Below are 17,945 nucleotides of genomic sequence, written 5' to 3' on the forward strand. Positions count from 1 at the left end.
CTTTTTTTTTCTTTCTGGTTCTTCTGCCAATTTTTACGGGCACTGCAGTAAACAAGAATGCAGACGACGCGCAGCTGCTGTGGCTTAAGCCGCCATTGGCGCCATTTCGTACGAGAGTTTAGCATTCACGCTGCTTGCTGGCCTACAGCCGGAGCTGCATGCAAAGCTGTCAGTCACATCCACAACAGGAAAGCTCATCTGACAGCGCAGATAAATAATGCGCAGATGGTACGCCGCAATCTTGCGCTATGACGCGCTCCAAGAATGTCGGGCCACGTTTTTCTTCTGAGCGTACGCGAGGTAAACAAAAGTATAACTGGTTTGGAGCAACGTGCTCGTTTGCTCGAGCTGAAGAAAACCATCAGGTGATAACACGAGAGTATTTCCGTTGCTCGATGTTAGCGTCGTTTTATCTTTCAGAATAATTTTCGTATCGTAATGGATAAACAAAAAGCGGCAGCGAAGAGACAAAACGAGGCATAAAAAAACAAAAACAAAAGGAAAGAAGATTCGATGCTTAAAAACACGTTTCAAAAATATCCATCGCGATAATCATGAAGCGACTAGCCTGTCTTGCCATATAGCTACTAATTAGTGTATAGCGCGAAAATACATCTAAGTCAACCTCTGAATGCAAGCTATTTTACCCAGTGAACGCTGGCGACACTGACGCACTCAGCAGCAAGCCGCTCATTTGAATAGGAAATGCGAAAATCGAAAAGACATCAGCGTGAAGGGCGGATTAATTGCATTCTGTAGGGATGTACTTAGGTTGGAAAAAATTGCCTTCACACTTAAGATGCGTTCATAGAATGTGTCAAGCGGTCTGTGGACTTCACAGTCATTTCATGAGGCCTTTGAGAGTGCTATACGGCTTGGTGAAAGGCACCATGAAAATATTCAGCCAGCGTGTCTACTTACTTTTACTGCAGCGTGGCGCGGTGACTTCATTTGCTTTATTAATTTTCCCGTGAAATGCACTCAACATCACTTGTCATAGACAAGTGACGTTGCACATAAGTGACTATACCCCAGCAATAAACAGGCAGTCTCATAGAACGTCAGGTGTAAGAATCGAAAAATAAAGACACATGCTTTAGGAGTCGTGCTCCTTCCGGTTGCTTCGTTTAGGGTGTTCCTTGCACTCTATGGTGATTTGCATTTCTTCATAAAACTCTCTGCTATGTTTTTCTTTCCTGACCCGTCGGCAGTGCACTGGAGCCGCATGGTGTTTAAGCTGCTCAGACGTCTCGTTGCTTCGAACGGCTTCGACGCACGCTACACACTCAACTGAAGAATGACGGGAATGTCTGTGGAATTCCTTTTGTTGCTTGTTTGCTTGCCTTCCTGGAAGCGTGTAACAAGCGAATGGGAATTAATTCGTCTTGTTCATTTTCATTATGGCGTGTGCATATCACGGCCACGGCATGGCTGCACCATTCTCGATTATGCATTGTTTACTCCCTTGAAACGGGCCTCGTAGCCTGCAACAAAATTACCAACCCTCCATACATCGCGCGAAGAGTGTACCCACCCCTTCACCCCAAACTTAATAGGCATCAGGTTCTTACGCTCAGACTACTGCTGGCGGAGACGTACCCCAATCACCTCGCACGCAATTTATCCCAAGTTATTCCCTAACGAAGCTTGCCCGCCATGCGGGGACGTAGCCACGCTAGAGCACATGCTCTGACAGTGCAAGGCCACATATACTAGCCCCGATACTGCCTCGGCCAGTTGGCAGGCAGCCCTCCGCAGGCTGCCCCTGGCCGACCAACCCTGGGCCGTCCATCAGGCCCGCGGAGCGGCCTATAGGCTTGGCCTGACGGTCCCGAAGTGGTGGGGGTCACCCGCTGCGCGCTAATGCACCCCTTGCAGGAGCTCAATAATTTTTTTCAACCGACCGACCGACCGAAGGCGTGCTAGTAAAGTTCACCTGTTACAGTATGCCCCCTCCCCCCTCACACGTTGTGTTACTTTTTTTGTCCACGTCTGTGTGAATTTGCTGACACGGGTGGCTTCATCGTTTCTTGTTCAATCGAAAGTAATGAATTACGGCCACCAGATAGTTGCTTACTTTAGTTGTATTCTAGCGACTGCGCGGGCCGATGGTCTTGGCGGCCGACGATAGGACAAACACTCTATACCTAAAGCTTTCGTCGGCCTTAAAAGACAGTATGTTCTGTGCAGGGGGGAGATTTCGACACCCGTACGACTGGCCTTTTCCTGCGTGGCTTTCCGCGCTGAAAGCTCGAAATGCCGATCAAGTAGAGTGATGGGGCATTTGAATAAGCAGCTCTAGTGGCAACTGAAACGAATTTCGCGCTTTCGAGAAAAAAATGATGTAGCTTCTATTTTTAAGTGATATGGCGTCATATTATTCTTTCCTTCCACCGGAAGTGTTCCCTCGTCACAAAGACGACGCTAAGCCCCATGAACCGCCCATGAAACGCCATGTTTTGGATGTATGAATAGGCTTCTATGTAAGCTTCGCAACCAGGTAGTTTACCTTGGTGCCGGCGCAGCTGCTGCACTGCTTGCGGCATATGCACGGGAGGTGCAGTGACTGTGGCGGCGCTTGTGTCAGCCTAATCTGTCGCGATACTGAAAAAAAAAAAAAATCAATTATTTCATAATGCACACAGTCCATGTATGCAGTACATGTATGCAGCCTAAACAGCTTCGCTAGTAATCGCCCCCTCTCCCCCCCCCCCCCCATATGAATGATGCGGCCCCAGCAATTTTCTTCCTCGATATGGTTAGGTTTCCGAAATTCCACTCGCAATTGTGTTCTTGCTTTTCTGAAAGGTCTCTGTGGCTGAGAAGCGTGGCTCACATTTGCGAAACTAAAGTGCGCCCTTCCTTTATTTCTGGCTCCTAACGCATGGTCAAGTGCCGGGCATTTTGGGAATCGGACATTTTGCCTTATGTAGGAGTTACCATGAGACTTGCTATGCGACTTAACGTAGCTACGGCGCAATCACATAAGCGCATGTTGAGGTCCTTGCGAGCGCCTTCTTTTCTTCGCCGAGTGCCGCAGTGCGGGGGCATTCGCGGGCGATCTTGTTTGGCGGCGGAGGTACGATGGGCACGTCGTGCCTGCCAGCAACCTTCTCTCCGTTTGCTGAACGCTGTGCTTGTAGGGTCGCACAGCTGCTTGAATCCTCGTTTGCTCAGCCTCAGCCTTCTTCGTGCGCCTTTTTACGTTCTGTTGTAAGGCCCCGGCCGCTGAAATTATAACTGTACAAGAGAATCCAGCTGAATACCGCCGTTCTAGCTGCCCTTGATATGGCACGACATCTTCAATGCAAATTAGAGCCACAGATTGGCAATAGTACGCTTCACATTTTTCGATTGAGCCGAGTGTGGTTGCACGCGCTTTTTCTTTACCCTGAGCCCTTCAGTACAACAGATATTATTAGCATGAAATTATCTATTATTATCCAAAAGCTCCAAACGGCCTTCGTGATGTGGTTCACGAATGAAACAACACCCATTGCCAGAAAGCTTAAAGTTGCATGAAGCCCAGCAGCTACCTTTGCTTACACCCTCGTTCAAGATGATCAGAAAATGCTCGGCCTTTGTATGTATTATTTGGCGGCCCACTTTTGTGACGCCGCCTTGGCATTGAGAGTATTTCAAATAAATAAATAAATAAATAAATAAATAAATAAATAAATATGTTTCACCAACTAGCCCAACCATAATTGCTGCTGCCATCAAGATTGCCTGTTCGGGAGTGGTAAATAAATGAAGAAATGGAATCAAGTGAAAGCAATCTCTACATGATGTCTACCTCGTTTCCTTGATGCTCATTCACAGCAAACACGTCGATGAAGGCAACGACTGCTCGCTCTTTCTCATTGTGAAGTCGTTATCCTTCGGTCTCTGCTTAAGGCTTAGAAAAAGAAAACCTCGTCTACCACCGTCAACGGAGATTGAACACGTACCCTTTCGGCAATGGACAGCTGCGAGCTTGAAACATTAATCACTGCTCTATCGCGCAGCCTCTACACTTGATTAGCCACCGCTTAAACACAAACACCGCGAGTGACAACGAATGTACAGCATTCGGGTGATCACAAGACGCAATACAGCAGCGGACGAATACGGCCGTTGTGTGCATCGAAATGTAGTGGTTTCTGAGAATATGGGTCTTTTCGTGTCTACTGCAGCAAATTAGTTTACAGCCGGAGGTATCAATGAAGGTTTTTGCTTTGCTCTTTAGCGTTCCTGTATTTGCGAGAACGCAATAGAAGCTTATGCACATGTTTGCAAGGTACCAACATGCTTAAATCATTCAGGTACGTTTATGTTTATGTGCTGTCATTGAGCAAGGAAATTGCAGGATTTATTTTCTTGCTGGCTAAAACTAATAAAAGCTTTCGGCAGTGCCTTGGTACTACGATACTTAAACAGAAATTGCCAGATCAAAATTTTATTCCTTTTTTTCAATTGAGGACTAGTATTCAGTGAAGGGAAGGCTTGTTGGAAGTTTGAGCTCATTGTGGTGAAATCGATGTTATGTTATCCTACATTGGTTTGCGAGAAAAAAACAGTGTCAAAATGACGGACATCCTGTAAACTTCATGTTAGAACGCAATGAATAAATAGAGCCGGCCTCTTATTGCACAGTTTCTGAGCGCAATTCAAGCGCCTGTAGGATACCCGCGAATTCTTCTCACGCAGCACACACCACTCCAAAGAAGTAGGAAAACATCGCCAAGTTAAGATAATTCGGCACATTCATGATGTGCCTTTTGCACCGCCTGGAATAAATAGGAGAACATATTGACACAGTGGTGGCTTTTTCCGCGCAACATAATCTTCAGGCTGTACCAAAGCCACTCCGTGAAGAAGAGCTCGTAATTCAAATTCAAATTAAAAAATGGGGTTTTACGTGCCAGAACCACGATTTGATTATGAGGCACGCCGTAGTGGGAGACTCCATAAATTTGGATCACCTGGCGTTTTTTACGTAAACTTGAATCTCATAACACTAGTGTTTTCACATAGAGCACTTAATTGAGCACAGTGTGTGTAGGAATAGCGTGTAGGCGATGTGGTATAGACAATCTTATTCTGGTTGTTCTGCAGGCCATGCAGGGCTGAATGACCGCCCATGAAAACACAACACGAACGTTCGCAACAGGAAGACGGGTTCTCAGTAGGCAACTCCAACGGGAGACTGTTTACCTTATCGTGAAAAACAAAGGTGTTATTACAGACATACAAGGTGATCACGCGTGGCACGTGAGTCAACCGTGTGTGTGAACAAGTCACCTGTTCTCCTAAGATGCAAGGAGTTGACACATTGAGAGCGGGCATGCGTGCCAGGCGTTAGAATGATGTTAAGGCGGAGCTTTCTTTGCCTCTTCCTTCGACTTTCCCACTGCTGCTGCTGCTGCTGCTGCTTCTAATTGCACGTACGTGCACTTAAATTTCGGGACACTTTAAAGAACACCACGGTGTTCAAATTAATCCGGAGTCCACCACTACGGCCTGCCTCATAATCGGATTGTGGTTTTGGCACGTACCACCCCAAATTACAATTAAAGTTTAATACCTCTGCCACGAGGTGACGTGCCATGTGAGGCAATCAGAATGTTCAACCCTCTGAGAGGTTATGAAATATGGCGCACAACAACGCCTCAAGCAAATACATCTCCCTGTGTGTTCTGTGTACTATGCAGAAAAACAGCACTGGCTCATGCGTGGTAATGTTTAACACCCACTCATCACTATCGTGCTGAACTATAAACGTTAAAGAAATTAAACATTCGCCGTCAACATCACCGCTAATTATCGTCAATTAATGCAACTAGAACAGAAAGCTTCGCTTATATTGATTTCCACTGTGCGTGGGATTTGCATAATTTTTCAACCGCGCTTCTTCACTTTATTTTTGTTGGCTAATCATTACTGATCCTATGAGCGCTTCTTCCCGTTTTAATCGTCTTCGTCCTACACTTCAGGCCATGGCTAACCAACTATGCGAATTCTTCATGTTGCTAAATATAGCCAACCATGAATCAACTTGCTTACTAATCTGCTTGCCTCTATTTGGGCAAAAAATGCGCGCGACCAGTTTATTTGAGGAATTCCGCCCATTTAACTTTTCACTTTGGCCTTCACAATCTTTGATTCTCTGGAATCCTTTTTACCCTTTGCGAGAATTAACACAGCAATTGTACGCATCACCTCCATTTCCCTAATGGCTATAGTATTTGGGGCACCTAGATGCTGTTAATGGGGTTCATTTTATGGCATTGTGGTAACACAAAATTCGCAATGATCTGTCTACTCGCAACTTCGCCTGAGATTGGGAAACTGGGCTAACATTTAGGGCACATCTCACTTTGCAATGAAACTACAACCTATAGGTGCAGTCTAAGGAGGCTTCATTTAAAGTCAGCAATGCTTCGAAGCTGGGAACTATGTTTACAAGGTGATCACCGAACTTACCATTCTGAAGAGCCATCTGTCTGTTTAACCAGGATAGGCAGCTAAGCCAAGGCGGGTAAGCACGGTTTGTTTGAAAAGTGGTTTTAGCTTTCAACACCTCGACCTTTAAAATATGACTGTCAGTGCATTCAAAATGCCACGCACTCCTGACTCGTGAGTTTCAGAAATGTTATCCTAAAGAACGCAGCTTTGGCAGAAACCAAAAGACTGCGTGTGCGTCTAGTGACGAAAGAAAAAGGTGAAATGAGTGGCCTTGCTTTCGGTGAGAGCGCTGAAATATTAAAATGCTCTGAGCATTACATATCCTGAAAAACGGCTTATGCGTTAGGTGCAACTACAAATTTCCTAGGTGGCATTAAACACGAGATGTACTTTGGTTCGCGAGAACAAAATGTACATCCAGTTATGACTGTCTTGAACTTGTTATGTATAGTGGCGGCTCCCGCAATGTATGAACTATAGAAAATGTCTCGTTCTTTCAGTGAGAGAAAACTCACTCTTTGAAATGAGCAAAAATGTTCGTATTCATAAGCAAATGTTTTTCCTTCATAAAATAAAAAAAAAGAAGTCATGGCAGCCTTATGCAGACAATTATATAAAGTACGCGAGAGCTTGCGGGTGCTCTGACGCTGAACCGCCGGTGTAAAAAGGATGACTCGACACGTACGTGAAACAAATTTCTTCAAAACAGCAGTTTTGTGATTCAAAGCGATGACTATAAATGCCATTTCTAGAATGATCGTTTTTAATAGAGATATGCATGCACTAAGTTGAAAATCTCCAAATTTTCTGGCGAGATTTATTGCCTTAGAGAATGTTAGGAGTTGTCTCATATCGGTCAATGAACTATTTAAGAAGGTTGACCAATTAACTTTCACTATCGATTCAGACTGATAATTCTATCCCCGTTACGGAATCCAATCAACTCTGTTCCCGAGGCTTAGTAAAGATTCTGAGACTATGGTAGCAGTACTGTTGCGAAATGCATTAATGTGCTACCTTATATTGCCCTAGAAACATTTCTTGGGCACTTCGTGAGAGAGCTATGCGAAAGAGAACGCTTCGTGGCAATTTCCTTTATCAGTTCTTTTTTATAAGAGAATAAAGGAACGGCGAGCTCGTCTGAAAAGTGCTGCTACGCTCAAGACGCTATCATAGGGGGATCTGCCTTGAGCACTGATCTCCATCAATTTCACGTTTGAGGGGTGCGGCGAAACAAGTTTTAAAAAGAAAAATATTTTGGTTCGAGAAATCTCAGCCGTTTGACCATGGTAGAGCAATAGCCGATGTTTGGAAGTGGCTCAACCTTCGACTAGAAATTTGAATTTTCTCGGAAATCACAGAATTTTATTATTCATAGAGATCGTCGCTGATACACCTGCATGGATTATAAGTTCGCGCAGTCAACAAACCACATTTTTTTAAGAATTTGAAGAAACGAAAGACTACCATTTAACGCAACGCATCCAGCTTTACCGGTAGATTTTTCCAAGTGGGAAAACACCTGAATCCAAATCGCAACGTTGAAATAATTAACATATTCGATTGAATATATTGCTGTATTATCTTCGTCGTGTTGAAATCCTCCATTGACGCTCCCAATGAACTTTAACTTGATGTTCACGTCGACGGTGTCCCTTTGACGGCGTTAATTAATACTGGAGCCCAGGCGTCGATAATGAGTTCTAACCCCCGTCCTCGACTGAGGAAGGTTCTCACGCCGGCTACTACACGAGCCGTACGCATGGCCGATGGCAGCACTGTTGACGTCACTGGAACGTGTACTTTCTGTATCAGTATCGCCGACCGCCACGTTGCCGTTTTTTTTTACAGTGCTGAACAATTGTACCCTTGACCTAATCCTCGGACTCGACTTTCTTACGGCGCATTCAGCTTTGCTCGACTGTTCTGTGGTAGCCTTTGCCTCGAACTTCCTCTACTCGCGCATAATCGTGCCAAATTGCCGAACAATTTTAGCACGACCGCCTTCATCCACCTGCTGCCTAAATAATTGACTTTCGTCGATTTGCTATCATCTTTTCCTCTGTAGGAAGGTGATTACGTCGCCACACCTGTTCCTGATGTCCTTTTGAAACGCAATATCACTGTACCCCACTCGTCAATTTTGGCCTGACAAAGGAATTTCTACCCCAAGACATACCGGTTGCAACGCTGCGTGCCATAGGGGATGACCGCGTCACGATGTTTTCCTTAAACGTCTGCTCAGATTCTTTGCCATGGCCAAAAGATGCCACATTCCCTGACGCCACATTTCGTCCCATGATTGCTGCGGACCTATTGCCTTAACAAGCAGCAGCTCTGTGTCCCCTTTTGGTTTCCTACCACGACAACTTCGACCTCAACAATCACCAATTGGACCAGACTTCAATTGTTAAGCATCACATAAATACTGGTGATTCCAGTGCTATACATCGGCGGCCATATCGAGTTTCTGCTTCAAAGCGTAAGGCTATTCAAGATGAACTGAACAAGATGCTTACCAGAGGTATTGTTGTACCTTTGTTGAGCCCTCGGACGTCGCCCGTTGTGCTTGTTAAAAAGAAAGATGTCATATGACGTTTCTGCTAGATTATCGTCATCTAAACCGCATTTCCAAGAAAGACGTCTATCCCTTGCCTCGCATCGACGACGCCCTTGATTGTCGCCACTGTGCCAACTACTTTTCATCAGTGACCTTCGATCTGGTTATTGGCAATTTTCTGTGGATCAAAAGGACCAAGAGAAGGCCGCGTTCATCCGCCCTGATGGTGTATACCAATTCAAAGTTGTGCCATTCGGTCTACGCAACGCCCCAGCAGCGTTCGAACGAATCATGGACTCTTTTTTTTTTCAAGGGTTTAAAAGGTCAACATGCCTCTACTACCTCGACGACGTTCTCGTATTTTCGCCTACCTTGAGCGCTTATCAGCTATTCTTCAAGTCTTCCGCGAGGCTACGCTCCCCAACTGTAAGTTGTAAATTCAGTACAGCTGACGTTATTAAGCAAATATGAAGTCTCGTACTAACGGAGTTCTATCCACTGAAAATGAATTTTAATATTGTCATCAGTTGCGATATCCGTGACCGAAATCTGATAAAGATGCATTGGCGTTGCAGTCAGTGAATTGCTACAGTGAAGAGTCAGGAAAATTCTTAACTAGAGTGCGAGCGCATGTTGTAGGCCATTCAGGGTAATAATATATCGAAAATACTGGAGAGAGAGAGAGAGAGAGAGAGAGAGAGAAAAAGAAAAACTTTTATTGTCAAGGTTGAGTGGAGGTTGAGTGGAGTTTACTGAGTGGAGTGGAGTGGAGACTCCAGCTTCCAGTGATCTTCTGTCGTTTTTAAGAGATAAATGTTCGTGCTGCATCGGAAGGCGCGGGGGGGGGGGGGGGGGCGGTGTTCAGGGGGGAGATCATTAGCAGAAGTCCTAAATGTCTTCGGGCGTTTAAAATCATTCCTGAAGCAGTTAAAAATTGCAATAGTGGCTCTGAGGGTGCGGCTGAACAAGCTTGTCCAGAACTTTACGTGCATATACAGGAGACAATCCGATGGTTATAGACAACCATTTTGAACATCTTTCTTTGTTAAGAAATGGCCATTTGAGAATGGAAACGTTGAAGCTGCCGCATCATCAGTGGCGCCAGCGAAAGACGTGTCGGCTGCGAAGAAGATATACTAAGGAGCAAACAAGATTGGACGTGCAGGAAGCGCGCGTTCATCAGGAGAGTACTCCGAGTCTATACCAAGGACTACGGAGTTGTCGGCGTTGTACTTCATTAGGGGACTGCTAAGTTGGGGTTGCAGGTATGGAACGGTGCACATTCCCGGATTTTTTGATCGACTGCCCTACAGCCCTTGAATGAGCAACATCGCGAACCCTGGCTGATAACACTAAGATAGTGGCGTACCTCTGACTCCAAACTTGTGTAATACGAAAAAAAGAAAACACATTTCAGCTTTATATTCCAGCTTGCAAGCCTTCATTTTTTTTGCTCAGGCGCTTATGTCAAACAATGGTAGTTCGTTAGCATCGGATGCTCCCATGCTTGTTTTAGCGGCGTCGTTGTCTTTGATAATGATGGATGTTAGAATCATTTCCTTGGCTAAATACTCCAACATATTTTATCCGTAAACATACAACTGGGTAAACAGCGCAAAGCCTCGACGTGGCAAGGACGCAAGTAGAACATATTATGTTTTCAATCTTTATGCACACAATGTGGTATCGCTTGCAACTGCTAGGTTAGTTTGCATTGTAGCCTAACAGCACTGTGCACGTGTGAGTTTCTAGCGCGTCATGTTTAGACTATGTAATTTCTCAGGAAAATATTTTGTGTTTTTTGTTTAGTTCAATATCCGGCAGCGGGGTTTGATATGGCAAAGTGAAAGTAATCTTCCGCGCACAGCAGTGTTCCTTGATACACAGCCTCCAATAGGCTATTTATCGGAGGCTGCACATTATTTCCGCTATGATCACAACGTAACACAACATAACTTGGTCAACCTAGTTTGGTTTTACGTATGCTCTCGAATTAGTCGTGTTCGCCTGTTTTATACTTTCGCGGATTGCGTTCGTAAAATTGACGGTGTCAGCGCGCGGCCGGGTCAAAAACAGGCCACGCCTTCCGCTTCACGTCCCCAGGTGTGGCGGTGAATATTAGTTACCAGGTGTGGCGGTGGTATTAGATGTAAGTTGCCGAGCGAAGCCACTACTTTAGCATTCTGCCATCTCCATTGCCTGACGTTTACAAGCATCACAAGCAGAATTTTTCTTCCTTTTTCTGTGAAGTGCATATTTCGTGTGCGTGTGCCGCGCGGACGTGTATTCTAACATTTATTAGCGAGTTTGTGCTTCGATCATTTGACTGACGATATTCATTGACGAGAAAGCTATTGAAACTACTTAGTGTGCTAGTCGGCGTACACATTGCATTTGGGAGGACGATATTCCTCAGGGTAAAATAATGGGGGTGAAAATGGGGAGGGGGGCTGATTTAAGGCTCGGCCCCACCCGACGTGGCGGGAAGTGTTCGACGTGTGCCAAGCCCCGTAGAGGTTTACTTGGCACTTGTGGCGCCCTAAAATTTATCCTGCTTGTCAAGAACAAAACTACCCATTTCCTTTTCTGAAGCTTGTAACCAGTGTTGCGTATCTTAAAGCTGAGGGTTTATGTAGAAGGCGTCATCGCGATGTATATGACAATGGTACAGTTCATAAGAAAATCAAGGGCACGTAGCACGTAGCAAGTAGTAAATATATCTCAGGAGAACATGCATTACAAAGTTATCCGTTAGCCTGACTGAAAAACTAAATCTGCACTGCTGGAGAAGTCCTCTCTGCCAGACAACGGAATGGCCACCACGGGCGCTATAAAAGCGGTAACCTGATAAGCGATCTTTGCCGATTGGTATCATTAGTGTTTTAGAATTTAAACGGCGGTACCAAAGCGTAGGCTGCAGCGATTGCTTGAAATAAAATATGCAAAATAGTGCACGCGAAAGAAAGACTATGTGATATCAGAAGAGTTAGGAGAAATGAAACTACACTTTGATCTCAGCCGAGAGGCCGAGAAGGGGAAAAGAAATGAAACTAAATACTCAGGCACCTGTTCTAGTTGCTAAGGACTTAAATATACTGCTAGCTGAATCAGCTGAAATTGTTACTGAAGGGGTACGCGAGACTTGCAAAATAGCTATTTAGTTTGATGTCGAATTTTAAACCAATCTGGCTAACAAAAGAAAACTGAACTCTTTTAAAAGGACCCTGAAACACATTATGAACATAGTAAGAAATGCTGCGGATCTGCTAACGGCGCTCCTGTGAAAATGTGAGCCAAATATTATTTCAACACATCCACAAGGGAATGTGCAAGCTCCTGTGAAATGCACTGAACACTCGTTTGCGTACGCATCCGCCGTGTCGTCATCGAAATGAGCTGGCCCATCAACGCTAAAGGCTGATTTCCTGATCGCGAGAACATTATCAGTAATAGACAATTCTTAATTTTGAGTTAAATAAGTGAGAAATATATATGTCGTCGATCCTAAAAAGACAAAAAAATTCTTTCATCTTTGTACTGCGCACAGTTCTGTCTGCTGCGCATGGGCTCCGAGATTTCAGCGGCTGGCTGCTAGCGTAGTTTACCACGGCGGCCGTGAGGTGCCGCGACGAGTCCTTTCGAAGCTTTGACGCTGAAATTTTGATCAGGACTTTGATCACTTGGCTTCTCCGCTGTGCAGATTCCAGCGCCCTAGTTCAGACGAAAAGAGTGAGATATCCGGGTATGATTGCGAAAATTCCACTTATAATTGGATTCGAAACATTTTGAGGCATGAAACTTGTGAGATGACTACATTGATAGTCAGGCCATGCTACGATATCATGGCCCTTTTAAGAGGAAGCATTGGTCCTGTGATGAATTCGCAGTGTCGAAAAAATGCGCTGGGCGAACGTTGTGCGTGAAACCTTCGTATTCGTTTAAATCGTAGTCACTACCACACGTAGATTACATTGGCCGTAAAGCAAATGCGCTTCTGTACGCATAAAAATCCTCTTATATTTCTTTTTCCTATGTGGGCTTTATAAGAACCAGTGCTTTTGTGTTCTGCTTCCAGCGCTTATCTGGATCACAAAGTATCATCTACCTTGCCTCGACTTTTGCCGCAGCTCTCGCTATGTGCAGTAAGTTGCTCCAAAAATTTTATGAAAATTTGACATTGTTAAAGAAATATGGTGGAAGTGCTCGTAGACACACTAACAATCGCGATACCAAATAAAAGAAAGTGTTTTGTATGATGTTTTCTTTATGATCAAAACCATATCTGTTGCTTTAGGATGATTCGCATTTTGATAATCCTTTGTTACAGGCTGCTAGTTGCAACGTACGTCTGTAGGTTTTTAGCAAAATAGAGATAAATGTTATATACCTACGCAGTGCGTTAGTGTGCACTGTGTGTGCGCTTTCGACAGGTTTTCATTCATGAAACTCTATTAAAAGAGCCGGAACCTGTGACATTAAGACACAGGAGGAGAAATCATGCCAAAAAAAGGAGGATCGTGGTGCACCTTCTTGTGGGCTGCCCTCCACGGCTTCGCCCAGCAATAGCTACTTCACCTATAGATACTACCGGAAAGATTGTGGTGTCCCCATTTGTTCATCAGCAATCAAAAAAACTCCAGTGTCGTACCACACGCAAGAACAGCCTAGGCCGACACATAAAGAATACATCTTAAAGAGAAAACGGAGTGTTTCGAAAGGAATTAGTAGGACTTTACCGCAAACTCTCAAAAAACGCGTTGCTTCACTGTCACTGTTGCGTGCAGCTACAGAATAGAGCCGCCAGGAAACGCTTCATGACTCAGCTTTATCGGAAGCATGCATGAGCGCAAGACTTGTGTGAAGGCAAATTGGAGTATTCGCAGATATACCCAGGAATTCCGGACTTACGTTTTTTTTTGGCCGCCACGTGGCGTATCGACCTTAATGAGTTGAAATTCTCACCATGATGTACGCCGTGACGCACAACAAAAGAAAACAATAAAGAAAGTATCTGAACCCTGAGACTGTTGCTTCGCCTCGGTACTAGGAAACGAGTGCGCTTGTAGCAGCTTTATCGGGAAGACAACCAGCTACTTGCTCGACTGGCAATGAATCGACGGTTTTGCTAGACACCTGGCAGACAACCCGTCGGCATTCTGGATGAGATGTCTGGCCGAGGTAACTGCTCCTACGTAGCTTCCGTTGGTTTCCCTTTCTTGATTCTTTTTCTTATAATTTTTGCACCACTGTGGCCGCAAGCTTACGTATAGTCAGCGCAATGTTTCGGGGGGTTCTAAGAGAACCAGTGTGGATGCATTAAGAGGAAGCTTTAGTTCGGGCTGATCTCTGATGCCGGCAGATCAAGCACATCGAAAACGCGTAGATGCTTTTATGACATTCGTTGTATTTAAGATCGAACAATAAATGACAGGAATTGCGGCAATAATTTTGATTTAGGCCATGGGATTTTTTGCTACAATTGTCGAAAATCGGCAAATCTAAAAAAAAACATAAGTCCGAGGTTTATGAATCCGGCACTTAGTATCAAAAACTAATATCGCACATCCATGAACTGCATCCGTTGGAACATCTAAATCGGTCAAACTTGCGTACGAATTTAGCACTTAAGTGAATTTGTTACAATGCTTCTTAAGGTTTTGCGACTGACATATTTAGAAGTTAGTGGTGCATTTCAGGATGACGTATGATATATTAGCTTTGTCTGCATGAGATGAAATACTAGGCGCAGCTTACAAAACTGCGATATTGTTTTTATTTGATCAGGTACAGAGTTGTATACATCAAGTATTGTTTCTTGAAATTTCGCAATTTTTCACAAATTATGTAAAAAAAGCGCCAGCCTAATAAAAATTCGCTTTCTGAAATCACATTTTAACTGTTTCTTTTAAGTTGAACATAACTCGTCAATTTCAATGCAGTGGTTGCGAGGAGAAAGAATTGCCAATTTAACATGCAGAAGCTGAAGCTTTCCCTTAGGTTGGATTTAGAATAATATTGCTATGAGGGAAGGAGCAAGACGTAAAGCGTGTTTGCAGTGTGTACAGTAATTTACAGTAACTGAAAAAGGCAAGTCTACAGCTCGCTAGTCAATGAGCATAGAATTGTGTCCCAAGTTCCTGCTCAATTTCCTCAGCACTGAGCCGAACAGTCTACCAAATTTCCGCCCGGCGTGAAAGTGCCGTCGCGGTGCTTCTTAGACCTAAAACAACTGATATTATTTTAGACGACGTATTTGAAAGACGTCATGGGAAGTGGGGATGCAGCGAGTGGTAGGTGCGACTGGAGAGATCTCGTAGGTTACGTGGGTCACCTGACGGAGGACTTCGTAAAGACCGCAGTCGCGAAACATTAGTTTTTCCGAACGGCCGACGCGCCCGGTGGGAGTTTATAGAAGGACCAAATCCCCGGTATCATAGTCGCTGTCCCGGAGACGACAATCAGAAATGCTTTCCTGCTTGTTCTGAGAAGCACAAAGGCGACTGTGAGCAACATGGCGTGCTTTCTCAGCTCGGGCAATGGCATCGCGGGTATACTCAGACACGGATTCTTAGGGCTAGGCAGTATTGCATCGAAAGGCAATACTGGATCTGGGCCCTACATGCAATAATATGGCTAGTAAACTGCAGTGTCCTGGCGTGATAAATCGCACGTCAATATGACAAATAGGAGAGCAGTGTCCCAGTCATTTTGGTCCTCAGAGACATAGATGGAGAGCATATTCATTATTGTTTGGTTAATCCGCTCCGTAAGACAGTTCGTCTGCAGACGGTATGCAGTACTGAGTTTGTGTTTGGTAGAACAGGAGCGGGGCAAGTCGTACATAACTGTAGAGAAGAAGGAGCGACCTTGGTCAGTAAGAAGTTGACGACGAGAGCCGCGGTGAACAAGGATCTTGTGCAACAGTATCCAACATGCTACATCTGTTGGAAGGGCTCTGGTGATTGCGAACCAACTTGTTTAGTCAGTTCCGACGGCAATCCACATATTTACTGAGCCAGCGGTGGGGATAGGTCCGCGTAGGTCTACGCCAACACGATAGATGGCTTCTGCAGGAACGTGAAGATGTTGGACTCGTCCAGCAGAGTGTACAGGCGGCTTCTTTCGGCGCTGACATAACTCACAAGAAGCGACGTAGCAGCGGACCGATCGGTACAGAACCGGCCAAAAGAATCGTCACCGGACATGGTCGTATGTACGAGATTTCCCGAGGTGACCAAAAGTTGGTAGATCGTGCAGCTTCGACAGAACAGTAGTACGAAGATGCAGCGGAATGAGAAGCAGCATCTCAGATCAACTAGCGTACATGCTGCGCCGATATTAAGTGCCACCCTGGAGTACAATCATGCGAAGAGAAGGATAACTTGACCCAGATATGAGCTTGTCCAGGGTACCACTTTCGCTTGGATACCAACGCTGTTCAGCAGCGAAAAGCGATAGCGAAAATACAGAAACAGGAGCATCGGTCGCAGGAACATCAAGAAGATCGGCTGGGGGGTGGTACAAGCAGTCGGCATTATGGTGTAAACTGCCGGACTTGTGGACAACTGTGTACGAGTGTTCCTATACGTGTAGTGCCCCGGGACCTAGGCGACTGCTAGGGTCTTTGAGGGGCGAAAGCCAGCAGAGCGCATGGTGGCCTGTAGTCACTGTAAATGGCTGACAACATAGGTAAGGGGGAAATTTCCCTACTGCCCGGACAACTGTAAGGGACTTACGTTCAGTGATGGAATAATTCTGCTCAGCTGGAAAAAAGAGACGGCTGGCGTAGGCAATGACACGGTCGTGGCCTTACTGACGTTGGCGAAAAATAACACCCGCCCCATGGCGACTAGCATCAGTGCGGACTTGTGTTGGAGCAGTCGGATCGATGTGCGCTAGAAAGGCTGGAAATGTTAGGAGAGAAACAAGCTTTGACAGGTGGTTGCTTGTCAGGTCCCAAAGAAAATGAAACGCCTGCATTCAGAAGAGTAGTACGAAGACGTGCGACTTCCGCAAAATTGTGCACGGAGCTGCGGAAGTACAGGCACAGACTCACAAAGCTGTTTACATTTTTAGTACGTGTTGGTACGGGAAGATTATGTACAGCATGAACTTTGTCCGGGACTGGGTGCGCACCAGATTAATCAAGAAGATGGCCAATGCTAGTAGTTTGGCGGCGTCCGAAGCGACATTTAGATGAATAACGTTGAAGGCCAGCATGACGGACAGCAGAAAGAACAAGCGAGAGGCGCTGCAGGGGCATATCAAATGTAGGAGGAAAAACGATCACGTCATCTGAGTAACAAATACAGAGGGACCACTTGAGGCCATGTGGGAGTGTGTCGATCGTGCATACAAAAGTAGCTGAGCATTACATATGCCGAAATATAGCTATTGCGGCTCCACAGCCACCGTAGTCCTCCATAAAGAAAGCAACAAAATCCCAATAAGGAAGGGCGTCAGGCAGGGAGATACGAGCTCTCCAATGCTATTCACAGCGTATTTACAGAAGGTATTCAGAGACCTGGATTGGGAAGAATTGGGGATAAAAGTTAATGGAGAATACCTTAGCAGCTTGCGATTCGCTGATGATATTGCCGTGCTTAGTAACTCAGGGGACCAATTGCAATGCATGCTCACTGACCGGGAAAGGCAAAGCAGAAGAGTGGGTCTAAAATTAATCTGCAGAAAACTGAAATAATGTTTAACAGTCTCGGCAGAGAACAGCAATTTACAATAGGTAGCGAGGCACTGGAAGTGGTAAGGGGATACATCTACTTAGGGCAGCTAGTGACGGCGGACCCGGATCATGAGACGGAAATAATCAGAAGAATAAGAATGGGCTGGGGTGCGTTTGGCAGGCATTCTCAGATCATGAACAGCAGGTTGCCATTATCCCTCAAGAGAAAAGTGTATAACAGCTGTGTCTTACCAGTAC

General features: G+C 45.2%; 1 protein-coding gene across 1 annotated transcript in view; it reads left to right on the forward strand.

The window, feature by feature from the left end:
* Window positions 1-7,037: 7,037 nt before the first annotated feature.
* The window catches only part of LOC126537961 (evasin P1180-like), a 32,580-nt gene continuing 21,672 nt past the window's right edge, over window positions 7,038-17,945 (forward strand). The window contains exons 1-2 of the mRNA XM_050185081.2: window positions 7,038-7,128; window positions 13,083-13,149. Coding sequence (XP_050041038.2) covers window positions 7,117-7,128; window positions 13,083-13,149 — 79 coding nt within the window. The 5' untranslated portion in view covers window positions 7,038-7,116. The remainder of the gene's footprint in view (window positions 7,129-13,082; window positions 13,150-17,945) is intronic.

The sequence above is a fragment of the Dermacentor andersoni genome, chromosome 3, assembly GCF_023375885.2.
Source record: "Dermacentor andersoni chromosome 3, qqDerAnde1_hic_scaffold, whole genome shotgun sequence".
Lineage (NCBI taxonomy): Eukaryota > Metazoa > Arthropoda > Arachnida > Ixodida > Ixodidae > Dermacentor > Dermacentor andersoni.